The sequence below is a fragment of the Castanea sativa genome, chromosome 8 (assembly GCF_040712315.1).
Source record: "Castanea sativa cultivar Marrone di Chiusa Pesio chromosome 8, ASM4071231v1".
NCBI lineage: Eukaryota > Viridiplantae > Streptophyta > Magnoliopsida > Fagales > Fagaceae > Castanea > Castanea sativa.
The window spans coordinates 47,500,966-47,514,317 of record NC_134020.1 but is presented as its reverse complement, the minus strand read 5'-3'; the positions used below and the strand labels follow the sequence as shown (position 1 = coordinate 47,514,317).

The window sequence follows — 13,352 nt, the reverse complement described above, 5'->3', positions numbered from 1 at the left end:
TGTTAGGTTCAAATTTGAACCTATAACAACTAACCACCTATGATTTGTTGTAAAATTATTGTAAAAATGTTGTGGACGTAGCACATCTCAAAAACTATTTGCAAGTAAACCGGATAATGTGTGATTTTTTTTTTTTTTTTTTTTTTTTTTTTTGAGGAGCAGATAACACATGACATTGTTATATTGACTCCAACTGTGCCCAGGGGTGCTCCTAACACATTGATATATTGAATTATTGTGAGTGGGACTAAACATTGCTAAAACAATGCCAATTTGAATAGCCGTTTAAACCCTAAAAATCTTTTCATAAACCCAGACGAGAAAGAATGAGGAAGAAAAACCAATCTTAAACCCAAACCATAACACACGTGTGCACACAAAAAAATACCAATCGAAGAAGAAAATGGTGATACTCATAGCTCGAACTCTCTCTACTTCCCAAAAGCTCAAACACTCCCTCTATTCTCTCTCACAACTCTTTACCTTTGCCCAACATCAACAATCACTCCCAACCCCAAAACCCAAAACCCCACCACCTCCATTTCTCTTCTTCAACTTCAAATCTTTCTCTTCCTCAATCCCATCTCTGCCCTTCACCCGCGATGGAAATTACGAGGAACCCACTTCCCTCGTCTGCCCTGGTTGTGGGGTTCACATGCAAAACTCAAACCCTAAGCACCCTGGCTTTTTCCTCAAGCCCTCGGAGAAGAAACCTGATTATCACTCACATACCCATCTCGTTCACATTGCTCAGGAATCGGAATTTCCGGGTTCCCTCAAAAGGGGTCTCGTGATTCAGCCCGAAGATGGCGATGAGCCGGGTTTTGATTCGGGGCGGAGGCCGGAGAGGCCGGTGGTTTGTGCGCGGTGCCATTCGTTGAGGCATTACGGGAAGGTAAAGGATCCGACGGTGGAGAATTTGCTGCCGGATTTTGATTTTGATCACACGGTTGGGAGGCGGCTGGCTTCGACGGGCGGCACGCGGTCGGTGGTGTTGATGGTGGTGGATGCTACGGATTTCGATGGCTCGTTTCCGAGGAAAGTGGCTAGGCTGGTTTCGGAGACGATAGAGGAGAATTCTGGGGCGTGGAAGCAAGGGAAGTCGGGGAATTTGCCGAGGATGGTGATGGTGGTGACTAAGATTGATTTGTTGCCAACTGAGTTGTCACCGACGAGGTTGGAGCATTGGGTGAGGCAGAGAGCTAGGGAGGGTGGGGCAGCGAGTAAGATGACGAGTGTGCATATGGTGAGTGCAGTGAGGGATTGGGGGCTCAAGAATTTGGTGGAAGATGTGGTGAAATTGGCTGGGCCGAGAGGGAATGTGTGGGCAATAGGGGCACAGAATGCCGGTAAGAGTACGCTGTTAAATTCGATTGGGAAGCATGTAGGAGAAGGAGGAGGGAAGATTACACATTTGACGGAGGCACCGGTGCCAGGGACGACATTGGGGATCATTAGAGTGGAGGGAATTTTGCCGGGGCAGGGGAAGCTGTTTGACACGCCTGGGCTTTTGCATCCTCATCAGATCACCACGAGGTTGACGAGGGAAGAGCAAAAGCTTGTGCATATTAGCAAGGAGTTGAGACCTCGGACTTATAGGATCAAGGTTTTTTTTTTGCTTGAATGTTAGCGTTTTGATTTTGTATATACTTTATTTGTTTATTTAAAGGTTGTCTAATTTTTTCATGTTAAGAGTCATGAATAGAAGTATAGAACATTATGCACTGCAATGCCTTTAGAATCAACCAGCTGTTATGAGAGCTGTTGGTTTCTAGATGTTTAAAGGTTCTAGATATTTTAGCTAGGAGGGGGATTTTAGTTAGGTAGCTTAATTCAAACTTTATAAGTATGAAGTGAAAAATGATGTTTTTACTTTTATTCAACTGAGGAGCTGAAGAGGTGATATTAGATATGACCAAATGATGCAAGCAAGAGAGTTAAAGATGTTGCTTAATTGAGTTGAGTTGTGTCTTTTTTCTTTTGTAGAATTTAAGGTTTTCAATCGGTATTAGACTGTTGTGCATTCGTTAAATATGGCTCAAGGTCTCATTTTTAGAGGTACGGCATTGGTTGTTACCTAGAGTTGCAGTTTGGTGTTGCATTGCCTGCTTACTGGTGACTTTGCTTTTATTCTCAGACAGCTGTAAGGAATCCTTTTTTAAGGCTTACCATAAATCATTTGGTCAGTTAAAGTTGATTCATGCCAGTTCAATGTGCAGAGATTAGGAGGTGGAAAGGTTTTTGTAAAGTCATATGTAGTTAGATTACCTGATCACCTCATCGTTAAGGATTTTTTTTTTTTTTTTGGTTAGGTAATAAAAGTTTTATTGATAAAAAGTACATCATGTTCAAGATGGTGAACAAATTGTTCTTGAAACAATTACAAATAAATAAAAGGGAAGATTTTCTTCTTTTTACCCCTTAGCTCAATCAAATGTTACAATATATGGTCATGGATTTGCCTGACTTTACTTTGACGGGGTTGGTTGTATTCTTAGCACTGAGTGTGCCTTATTGGGGTTTATTTGATGAAAGTGAACCAGAAAGATCTTCTCTGCAAGACTTGAATGTAATTCTTAAATCTTCGAGTCTGTAATTACTTGGATTATTAGAGTTTAAAAATATTTTTCCGTTTGCAATGTATATTTTTTGTGCTGGAAGGAAAGTGAATTTATATTTTTAATTTAACTTTCCTTTTTCCAGCCTTGTATACTTATCATTACAAATATTTACTGCAAGGCTGGTCATGATTCTTTTCATATTTTTTTTTCTCTATTCCTGGTGATTGTTCTTTTCTGCATCTGCTTTTAGCTTGTTATTTTACCTCATTAGGTTTAAGAATTTTACTTTGATTTCTCTTGTCATTATGTCACATGAGAGCAGCATTTGATTTGTCTTGAACCCCAGGCAGCAGCATGCCAGTCAATTCTTTACAAAAAAAAATGATTTTAGCTTTTAAGCAGAGATGCTGGTGCGCAATGTTATTTGATTAGTTTTGTAATAAATGTTTTTCCATTGAGTTTGAGCTCTAATGCACCTCCTCCTTTATAAGAACAGGATGATGACTGATGAGTGAGTTTGTTGTATAGTTTACTAGTCCAAGACAATATAATAACTACTGCAAGAATACTATGTCTGTTTAACACTTCATATGCAGTTAGTTAGGTGCCAAAACTCACTGTTTCAAAGATAGTTTGTTATTTGATGATTCCAGCAGTTATTTGATAGTTTGTTATTCTCTGATTTCCTTACCAATTGGTATCTGTTCTAGCTCATGCTTTTATCATTTGAATTGTGACAGGCTGGTCATACAGTTCATATTGCTGGCCTTATGAGGCTGGATATAGAAGAATCATCTGTAGATTCTATCTACTTCACAGTGTGGGCATCTCCTTATCTCCCATTACACATGGGAAAAACAGAAAACGCACAGATAATGCAAGAGGAACATTTTGGCCTTCAGTTGCAGGTATTATTCTGTGATTCCCTGCTTGCTCATGGTTTTTTTATTCTAATAATCAGTAGTCTATGTAACTAAAATTTTTGAATGGGATTTTTGCTTCTTACACCTGAAGCACCTAATAATATTTTAATCATGGCTTCTTTTAGGTCCATCCTGGAAATCCATGTAGTATATAGCATAGTGCCTGGCTGTGGCAATTTAGCCAAAATTGATTTTCCTCTTGGTCATTTTAGAACTCAACTGGCATACAGGAGTTTTGCACAGGCATTGGCCTTAATATGGCACCCCCCCTCCCCCCCTTTCTATGTGCGGGTTGTGAGGGGGGAGTCTATTCTACAAATGCTGAGTGCCCAGTTTTGGCACTTGTGGTACCCTGGCCCCATTATAGGCCTGAGTCTAAGATGATAGATGCTTATCTACTTATCAATACTTATCTCATTATACTCTTATGGAAGATGCATACTGCATTATGGTTGTGTATTGTGTATTATATAATTGTGACATCAATGTGAATTTCCCCTTGCTTCAGCCACCAATTGGGGAGAAACGAGTTGAAGAGCTTGGGAAATGGGTGAGAAGGGAATTCCGTGTATGTGGCAATAGCTGGGATTCAAGTTCAGTGGATATTGCTGCTTCAGGTCTGGGTTGGTTTGCTGTAGGACTTAAAGGAGAGGCAGTCTTAGGTGTTTGGACCTATGAAGGAGTTGATGTTGTGCTTCGCAATTCTTTAATACCTTATAGATCACATACTTTTGAAGTTGCAGGGTTTACAGTCTCAAAAATTGTCTCCAAGGCTGACCAAGCTTTAAATAAGCGGCGCCAAAATGAAAAGAAGAGGAAACAGAGTGATCCAAAAGTATCTGTACCAGCTGAATCACCAATATTAACAGTTGGTGCAGACTCAAATTCTTGTTCAGTCAGGCAGTATCATTAGAAGAAAAACAATGTGTGAAATTAACACAGATTGTGTTAACAAGAATGGGTGAGGAAGACATAGTGACAAGTATGAACCTAGCTTGTGAGAGGAAAAGCTAGCAACATTGTCAAGCCACAGATGGAATGATTGACACTCATTGACAAGAAGTGTGCAGGAGGATTTATATCTGTCCATCTTTTATTTTCAAACGATATTGCGTGGAATATCTAAATCTTAATGAGAATATTGCTGTTCTGCTGGACTCAGAGCCAAAAGAAAACATAAGATGCTATGGGCAGCATTCTTCTTTAGACAAAAGGCTCTCTCTTCTTTCTTAAAAGCATATGATCCAGCTTAAATTTATTGGTGGAAGACAAAAAGCTCTGCCCAAGTCATATTCCACACAAAAGTCAAATACTGCCCTAGGCCATGGAAATTACTGTTAGCTTACAGTTGCTTGTGAGTTGAAAATGATCACTGAGGAACTCCAAACAATGTGTATGAGTGTCAAAGCTATTGTAACAGAGTTTTATTTGTTGTCATAATTTAACCACCTTGTTTCTTTTTGCAAGATTTAATTATAATAAATTGATGATTCAGGTTTTATTAAATGCTGAAGCAGTGAAGTATGGATGGGGGAAATTCCCTGAAAAGTCACTCTTACACGTTTGGAAGCTCTACCGAGTGATGATAAATTGTTAAACCCTTGTATCAAAAATTAATATTTAATCATATGAACTTAGTGAATGGTTCAATTTGATGTGGTCATTAGGCCAGGGTTCCATTTTCTGCAGTTGATCCTTTCGCTAGGATGTAGCCTTGAGTCTCTTGACCTCAAATGATAAGTAATTAGTTCATAATAAGTAAGAAGGGAGGGGGGGGGGGGGGGGGGGGTGGGTAAGCTCATGTCATATTTATAAACTGCTTTTGTGTAAACCCCAAAATTGTACAAAGTGTTTTTTGTTTCTTTTCTTTTGGAAAAATAAAGGGGTTTATGGCACCATAGGTTACATAGAGTAATCTGGAAAGGAAAACAAAACAAATCAGTGTATGGCCCATCATTTGTTTTTAGGGTTGTTTATGGGTCGGTCTTGGTCAGCTTTGTGCCCAACCCAGAATCGACCCGACAACTTTGAATGGCAAAGCAACTAACTGCCGTCGATTGTCAAAAACCATAGGTCGAGTTAGTTTCGATCTGGGTGGACAATGATCACTTTAGTTGAAACTAACAGAGTGCAACAATCATATATGGTAGTGGAGATTTGGCTAGATCTCGAAGGATTTTGTCAAGATCTTGTTGGATCTCATAAAGATCTTGCCAAATCTTGACAGAACTCACCGAATTCGCATCTGAGAGAGAGGGGGAGGGCGATGAGTGGCGAGATTTTGGAGGGGAGGTCGATTGGACTCTGTTTTTTATGCGAAAATGTGCTAACCTACCCGCCAGTTTTGTTCCTAGAAGTGGAGATTCGTCGCTGACCGTTGTTGGTGTCGACTCGAACGGTTTTCGATTTGGTCCGAACGGTTTGGGCAAGGCAGACTTGGACACCCCTATTTGTATTTATGAAAAAAGATTGACGAAGATGCTTCAAATGGGTTTTTAATAAAATTGGAGGAGGTAGTATTCGTATATTGTAACCACCCAAGAAATTATTATTTGCATACCACAAGGTCATAAAAGTTTATGCTCTAAAGTTGAGCTTCATCACTATTATACCCTATTATATGTATTATTTATCCATACTTTATGTATAATATATGTTACAAGAATTCATGGTTGTTCGTTTTGAATCAACTTTTAGGCCTTCTAACTCTAAATATAATAGATTATTTACGAATATTTATGTCATCTAACACTGTGGAGTCAATTCTTTGTTTTATTTACCTACATTATGATAATATGATATACTTTTTTACTATATAGACTAATTCTACATTTAATCATATAGTTATTGTGGAATGCAGAAATTTAAATGGTGACAGTGTCACGTGTCATATCCGACGCCGAGGATGCCACGTCGATGCCGAGAAGACCCTACCCTCGAATGGCTAGGCCGAGGAGGCGAGCCTTGACCACGTCAATGGCACTTGACTAGAGGAGGTTGCACTATGGAGGAAAGGCTTCAGGGAAGGGGTTAGTCCTGTCGTGTCTAAAAGGATGGAAGCTACCACCACATTTATTGCACCCCACCGAACCCTCTGGCCGCATTTATGTGGAGAAAACCCCTAAACAGTGCTGTCTTGGTCGCTGTAACTTATAGAAAATTTGGGGAAACGTCTAATGGGACAAGCACTCGAGTAATGACCCACATGATCAACAAATGGAGGGCCAAGATCAACGGGAAGGGGCTACATTATGTTAGAAACCCTCTAAAAGGAAGGGGAAGGGGGTGAAATCTATGGGGAAAACATTGTAGCTGCAAGAACTAAAACTGTGACCAAGTCTAGAAAGAATATATTCAAGAACTACTCTCCTCGGACTTTGTCAAGGAAGAATTTATTTACACAAAGCTTGTTTGTCTTTACTTTCTAGCCATATTAACCATATTAACACAAAGCTTGAGCTTTAGTGAGATCAGCGTTCAGCTATGGTAGGTTTAGGGCTTAACCGAGAAAAGTCTATTAGTTCCCAACGACAAGGCCATTTCCTTAATCTCGAACGAAGAAGGAACTGGGAGGTTAGCGTGCATACCGCACACATTAGTAGGAGCCAATCTCAAGGCAAGAGTCACATTTCTCATGAGGAAAATACCAGAAGCCTGCAACTAGAGATAGACCGCTTGCGAAGGAAGCTACGCCGCTAACGACGTAGAGGAACTCCCTCGAGCTCCGACCATTCTTCTGGCAATGACAGTGATAATAGCTACCGGCCTAGATCGAAGACTCCTCTTAGTGAGTCTTTTTCGTGCTATGAGGAGCACTGTGAGAGGTGAAGAGGGAAGGGTTAATTCGACGAAGGCCTAGGCAACGATGCTATGAGCAGGGCTTTGAATTAGATTTCTAAGTCACCTTTCACTCGTAGGAGGTAAGGAGGCTTCCTCGACGGTTTACTCAACCAACATTCACCATGTATAATGGCAAAACGGACCCTATGGAGCATGTCAGCCACTTCAACCAGAGAATGGTTGTTCACTCGAAGAATGAGACCCTGATGTGCAAGGTATTCCCATCCAATTTGGGGCTCGTGGCGATGAGGTGGTTCGATGGCTTGGAGAAGGCTCCATTAACTCCTTTAAGGAGCTTACAAGGGCCTTTGGTTCTCATTTCATCACTTGTAGTAAAGTCCCTTGGCCTTTGGACTCCTTGTTGTCTATAGCTATGCGAGAAAGGGAAAACCTGAAAATGTATTCTAACAGGTACTGGGAGATATTTAATGAGATAAATAGGAACTTTGATGATGTCTATGGCCTACCTGCCAAGCATGGTTTGAGGAAGTCTTTAACTAGGAAACCTGTTGAGAGTATGTGCCAGCTCATGGACTGTATTGACAAGTATAAGCGGGTCGAGGAGGACCAACAACAAGGAAAAGGGAAGGCCAAGGTGGTCCCCCAGGATAGAAGGGACTTTAGGTTGGACAGATACAACAATGACGGTCCTCGAAGAGATTTCGCTCGGCAATCTGGATCCACTGCTGCTCAAGTGGTCAGCGCAGTGTTTCGAGAGTCGGTACATCAAATTCTGGAACAAATTAAGAATGAGCCATACTTCAAGTGGCCAAATAAAATGAGAGCAGACCCCACGAAGCGTAACCAAAGCCTTCATTACCAATACCACTAGGAGCGAGGACACACCACAGAGGATTGCAGAACCATGTGGAGCCACCTGAAGCAGCTGGTCCGAGGCAAAAAGTTAAAGCAATTCTTGTACCAACCCAACAGACAGGGTAGTCAGGCAGGGTTAGGGGCTCAGAGGGACGCATCTAGAAGACCACCTTTAGGTACCATCAGTGTCATTCTTGGCGCCCCAGGGAGGACTGGGTCCCAGCCATCCAAGGTCATGTCTATAGCTTGGCCATCCGTGGAAGACTCGCCCCCCGATTCGAAGAGAGGTAGATTGAAGGCCCGACCGACTTTAAGCTTTTCCTAGGAGGATAAGGTTGGAACTTTGCAGCCGCATGATGATGCCCTAGTAGTCACTCTCAGGATTGAAGGGTATGACGTGAAGAGGGTGTTAGTAGACCAGGGCAGCGGTGCAGAGATCATGTACCCTGACCTGTACAAGGGGCTAAAGCTGAGGCCTAAGGACCTAACTAGCTACAACTCCTCGCTGATAAGGTTCGATGGGAAGATTGTCTATCAAGGGCCAAATCAGGCTACCTATTCAGGTAGGGTCAGAAGTCATGGAAGTGAACTTCATCGTGGTGGATGCATACTCCCCCTATACTGCTATTATGGCAAGACCTTGGCTCCATGCCATGGGGGCCGTGTCTTCTACCTTGCACTTAAAGGTGAAATATCCGTTGGGGAATCAGGTCGAGGAGCTCGTTGGAAGCCAGTCTATGGCCCAACAATGCTTGGTGGTTGCAATCAGACATCAGGCCAGAGGTGAGTCCTCGGCCTCCACTGAGTAGGGCTTATAGCAATCAAGGGTGCCTGTGTGCCCCGCAGGCGTGGTGTTAGAAGAGACAAGGTGTGAGGAGTTGGTGAAAGTTGTTATTGGGGATGATGAGGATAAGTTCTTCCATGTCGGAGTCAAGTTGCCTCCTCTAGAGAAGGAGGAACTGGTACCATTTCTCAAGAAAAACATCGATGTGTTCGCGTGGAGCACTTATGAAGCTCCTAGGGTAGATCTAAATCTCATTTGCCATCACTTGAACGTCAATCCATCTGCCACCCCTAAAAGACAACCACCTCGACACTCATCCAAAGAGCATTCTAATGCTGTCCGAGAGGAAGTGATCAAGCTTAAGCAGGCTAGGACTATTAAAGAGGTGTTTTACCCTAGGTGGCTGGCCAATACAGTGGTAGTGAAGAAGAAAAGCAAGAAGTGGCAAGTATGTTTAGAGTTCACAGATTTAAATAAGGCCTGCCCAAAAGACCCCTTCCCCATGCCTCGAATAGATCAATTGGTGGACGCAATCTTGGGCCATCCTCGAATGAACTTCTTAGATGCCTTTCAAGGGTACCATTAAATACCACTAGCTTTGGATGATCAGGAGAAGGCAACTTTCGTCACGCCTACTGGAAACTACCACTACAAGGCGATGCCCTTTAGATTAAAGAATGCAAGGTCTACTTACCAGAGGATTATGACCAAGATGTTCGAGCCACAACTAGGCAAAAATATTGAGATTTATATAGATGACATGGTGGTGAAAAGTAAGGTGGTATCTGAGCACGTGGGTGACCTCGGAAGCATTTTTGAAATACTGAGGAGGTACAAACTCCACCTCAATGCGTCCAAGTGTTCTTTTGGCGTTGGTTCGGGTAAGTTTATAGGCTGCATGGTCACTCATCGTGGAATAGAGTCAACCTTGACCAGATTAAGGCAATCAACAATTTGCAGCCTTCTCGGAATCCCAAAGAGGTCCAAAAGTTGACAGGAATGGCTGCCGCTCTAAACCAATTCATCTCTCGGTAAACAGATAAGTGTAGGCCTTTCTTCTAGTTGTTGCATAAGTAGGAGGGATTCCAATGGACAGATGAGTGTTCCCTAGCCTTCCAACAGCTAAAGGAGTACCTTACTCAGCCACCTATTATGTCTAGGCCTAAGGAGGAGGAGATCCTATTTGCTTACGTCATGGTAGCCTTCCATGCGGTGAGCTTAGTACTAATACGAGTTGACAACGGCGTGCAGAGAACAGTCTATTATGTGAGCAAGTCATTGCATGAGGCAAAGGTTCGTTACCTACCATTGGAGAAGGCCATTTTGGTAGTGGTGCACGCTACACGTAAGCTCCCCCATTACTTCCAAGCCCACACAGTTGTGGTTTTAATCCAAATTCCTTTTCAATCCCTACTCTGGAAAGCTAATTATTCGGGAAGGATTGCTAAATGGGGGACGATCCTAGAGACTTTTAATATCAAGTATATGCCTCTTACCTCTATTAAGGGCCAGGTCCTTGCAGATTTGGTGGCTGAATTTACCGAATCCCCACTGGAAGAGAAGGGAGAGAAGCGGAACATGGATGAAAAATAAGTTAGGATGGTATCCCTGCAAGAACCTCTAACCTGGAAGGTATACGTAGATGGTGTGGCCAATCAAAGGGGATTTGGAGTGGGGCTAGTCGTGATATCCCCTGAGAAGATCACCATTGAGAAATCCTTGAGGTTGGACTTCTCGACCACGAACAATAAAGCCGAGTATGAGGCTTTGTTGGTGGGGATGGATATGGTCCATAAAATGGGAGAAAGAACAATAGAGGTATATTCAGATTCAAGGTTGGTTGTTGGACAGGTAAAAGGAGAGTTAGAAACCAGAGATTTGAGGATGCAAGGATATTTGAGTCAAGTTAGGCACCTGCAGTCAGAGTTCAAGTCTTTCGCCTTACAGCAAATCCCAAGAAGTAGAGACACGCACGCAAACTCTCTTATCACTCTCGCAACTTCCACGGCAAAGCTTACTTTGGGTCATCCTGGTCGAGGATTTGTGTAAACCCACGGAGATGAAGAAGGGGGAGGCTCAGATTCATCAAGTTAGGGTAGGGCCTAGTTAGATGGATCCTATTGTATTGTTCCTTAAGAACGACGTCTTACCCAAGGAGAAGATGGAGGCCGACAAGGTGCGGTGAAAAGCTCCTTGATTTTGGTTGTCCGAGGATCAGAAGTTGTACAAGCGCTCTTTCTCTGGACCATATTTGCTATGCATCCACCCAGACGTAGTAGAACCACTCTTGGAAAAGCTACATGAGTGGGTTTGTGGGAGCCATACGGGAAGTAGGTTGTTGTCTCACAGGACCCTTACTTAGGGATATTGGTGGCCAAATATGCAAAGGGGAGCACAAGAATACGTGAAAGAAATGTGACCAATGCTAGAGATTTGCTCCAAACATTCATCAACCAGGGGGTGAGCTTAACCCTCTGTCTAGTCCCTTGCCTTTTGCTCAATGGGGCTTGGATATTGTGGGGCCCTTTCCTAAAGCGACCAGAAATAGGAGATGGCTCTTGGTTAGCATTGACTACTTCACCAAATGGGTTGAAGCAGAGCCATTGGCAAATATCAGGGACGTGGATGCCAAGAGGTCTGTGTGGAAGAATATTGTCACTCGATTTAGGATCCCTCGTACCCTCATCTCAAACAACAGACTTCAGTTTGATAGCAAATCTTTCAGAAGGTATTGTTGTGAATTGGGGGTCAAGAATAGGTACTCAACTCCGGCTTATCCACAAAGGAATGAACAGATTGAGGTTGTCAATAAAATCATAGTGAATGGACTCAATAAGAGGTTGGATGATGCAAAGGGTAGATGGGTGAAGAGCTGCCACATGTCCTTTGGACAAATCAGACTACCCCTCGTAGGTCCACAGGAGAAACCCCCTTTTTCAATGACTTATGGGGCCGAGGCTGTAATCCCTTTAGAGACTGGGTTCCTAACACTGAGGACAAGCTCATTCACTCTGGACAGCAATGACAACCTACTCAAGAAGAGCCTGGATTTAATTGAGGAACAGAGAGAAAATGCCATGCTTCAATTAGCATATTATCAACGGAAACTTAAGCAGGGTTACGACTCAAGTGTGAAGTTAAGACCGTTAGCCCCCAGGGACTTGGTGTTAAGGAAGGTAGTGGGAAGTGCAAAAAACCCAGCATGGGGAAAGTTAGGACCCAATTGGGAAGGATCGTACTGTATCACCTCGGTAGCTGGTATAGGCGCATACTTCCTAGAAGATTTAGACAAAAATGTCGTGCCACGCCCCTGGAATGTAAATAACTTGCGAAGTTATTATTATTAATGAAAGGCAATCTTGCCATGCTTTTACTTGCAATGATTATGTGTCATTTTTTACTACTTGTTTAAGGGTTAAACAGAATCTTGGTCATGCATGGTTCATCGGACCACATACTTTGGGTCAATTAACGCCTCAATAAATCCTCTTAGGGTTAAACAAAACCTTGGTCATGCCTAGTTCCTTGGACCACATACCTTTTGGGTAAATTAATGCCTCAATAAATTCTCTAAAGGTTTAACAGAATCTTGGTCATGCCTGGTTCCTCGGACCACATGTCTTGGGTAAATTAACGCCTCAATAAATTCTCTAAGGGTTAAACAGAACTTTGGTTATGCCTGATTCCTCGGACCACATGCCTTGGGTAAATTAACGCTCCAATAAATTCTCTAAGGGTTAAAGAGAACCTTGCTCATGCTTGGTTCCTTGGACCACATGCCTTGGGTAAATTAACGCCTCAATAAATTTTCTAAGGGTTAAATAGAATCTTGGTCATGCCTGGTTCCTCGAACCACATACCTTGGGTAAATTAATGCCTCAATAAATCCTCTAGGGGTTAGGTAGGACCTCGGCCACACCTGGTCCCTCAGACCACTGGCCTTGAGTAAAATAACATTTCAAGATTTCACCAAGTGTTAGGACATATGTGAATCATGTTAGGAACATATGTCAATATTTTATATAATTGGCTAATCCTTTGACAAAATGCACTTTACTTATAATTTGGTAGATCTAGGATGTGTTTAATACTTCAAGAAACAAGGTTTCAAGTTCAAGTGCTAAAACCATGAAAGTCTGTTCAAGAATCAAGTGAAGAAGTGCTGGATTTTAAAACTCAATAGCTAGTATCTATCGAGACTTAAAAAGCTGTTTTAGCCCATGGCTCGACAGCTGCTCGATAAATAGGGTATTTGTCGAGATTTATGAAAATCAAATTTTCAGATTTGATTTCATTCCAATCCGTAAATGTATGTTTGGCCTTTCTTTTCTCACAACCCTAAACATATATAAGGATTATTTTAAGGGCTGTCACAGTGAGCACAATTGCAAAAGTATGAAGCAAAGTGTTGTTCATGTAAATTGTGAC

General features: G+C 42.3%; 3 protein-coding genes across 3 annotated transcripts; all 3 read left to right on the top strand.

Moving 5' to 3' along the window:
- Positions 1-273: 273 nt before the first annotated feature.
- LOC142606885 (GTP-binding protein BRASSINAZOLE INSENSITIVE PALE GREEN 2, chloroplastic) lies at positions 274-4,940 on the top strand. Its single transcript, XM_075778251.1, has 3 exons — positions 274-1,606; positions 3,302-3,469; positions 3,993-4,940. The coding sequence occupies exons 1-3, from the start codon at positions 404-406 to the stop codon at positions 4,395-4,397; spliced, it is 1,776 nt and encodes a 591-aa protein (XP_075634366.1). The 5' UTR covers positions 274-403; the 3' UTR covers positions 4,398-4,940.
- Positions 4,941-7,697: 2,757 nt separating this feature from the next.
- On the top strand, positions 7,698-8,156 carry LOC142606446 (uncharacterized). Its single transcript, XM_075777796.1, has one exon. The coding sequence runs from the start codon at positions 7,698-7,700 to the stop codon at positions 8,154-8,156; it is 459 nt and encodes a 152-aa protein (XP_075633911.1).
- Positions 8,157-10,523: 2,367 nt separating this feature from the next.
- On the top strand, positions 10,524-10,973 carry LOC142606445 (uncharacterized). The gene has a single exon (XM_075777795.1). The coding sequence runs from the start codon at positions 10,524-10,526 to the stop codon at positions 10,971-10,973; it is 450 nt and encodes a 149-aa protein (XP_075633910.1).
- Positions 10,974-13,352: the final 2,379 nt, after the last annotated feature.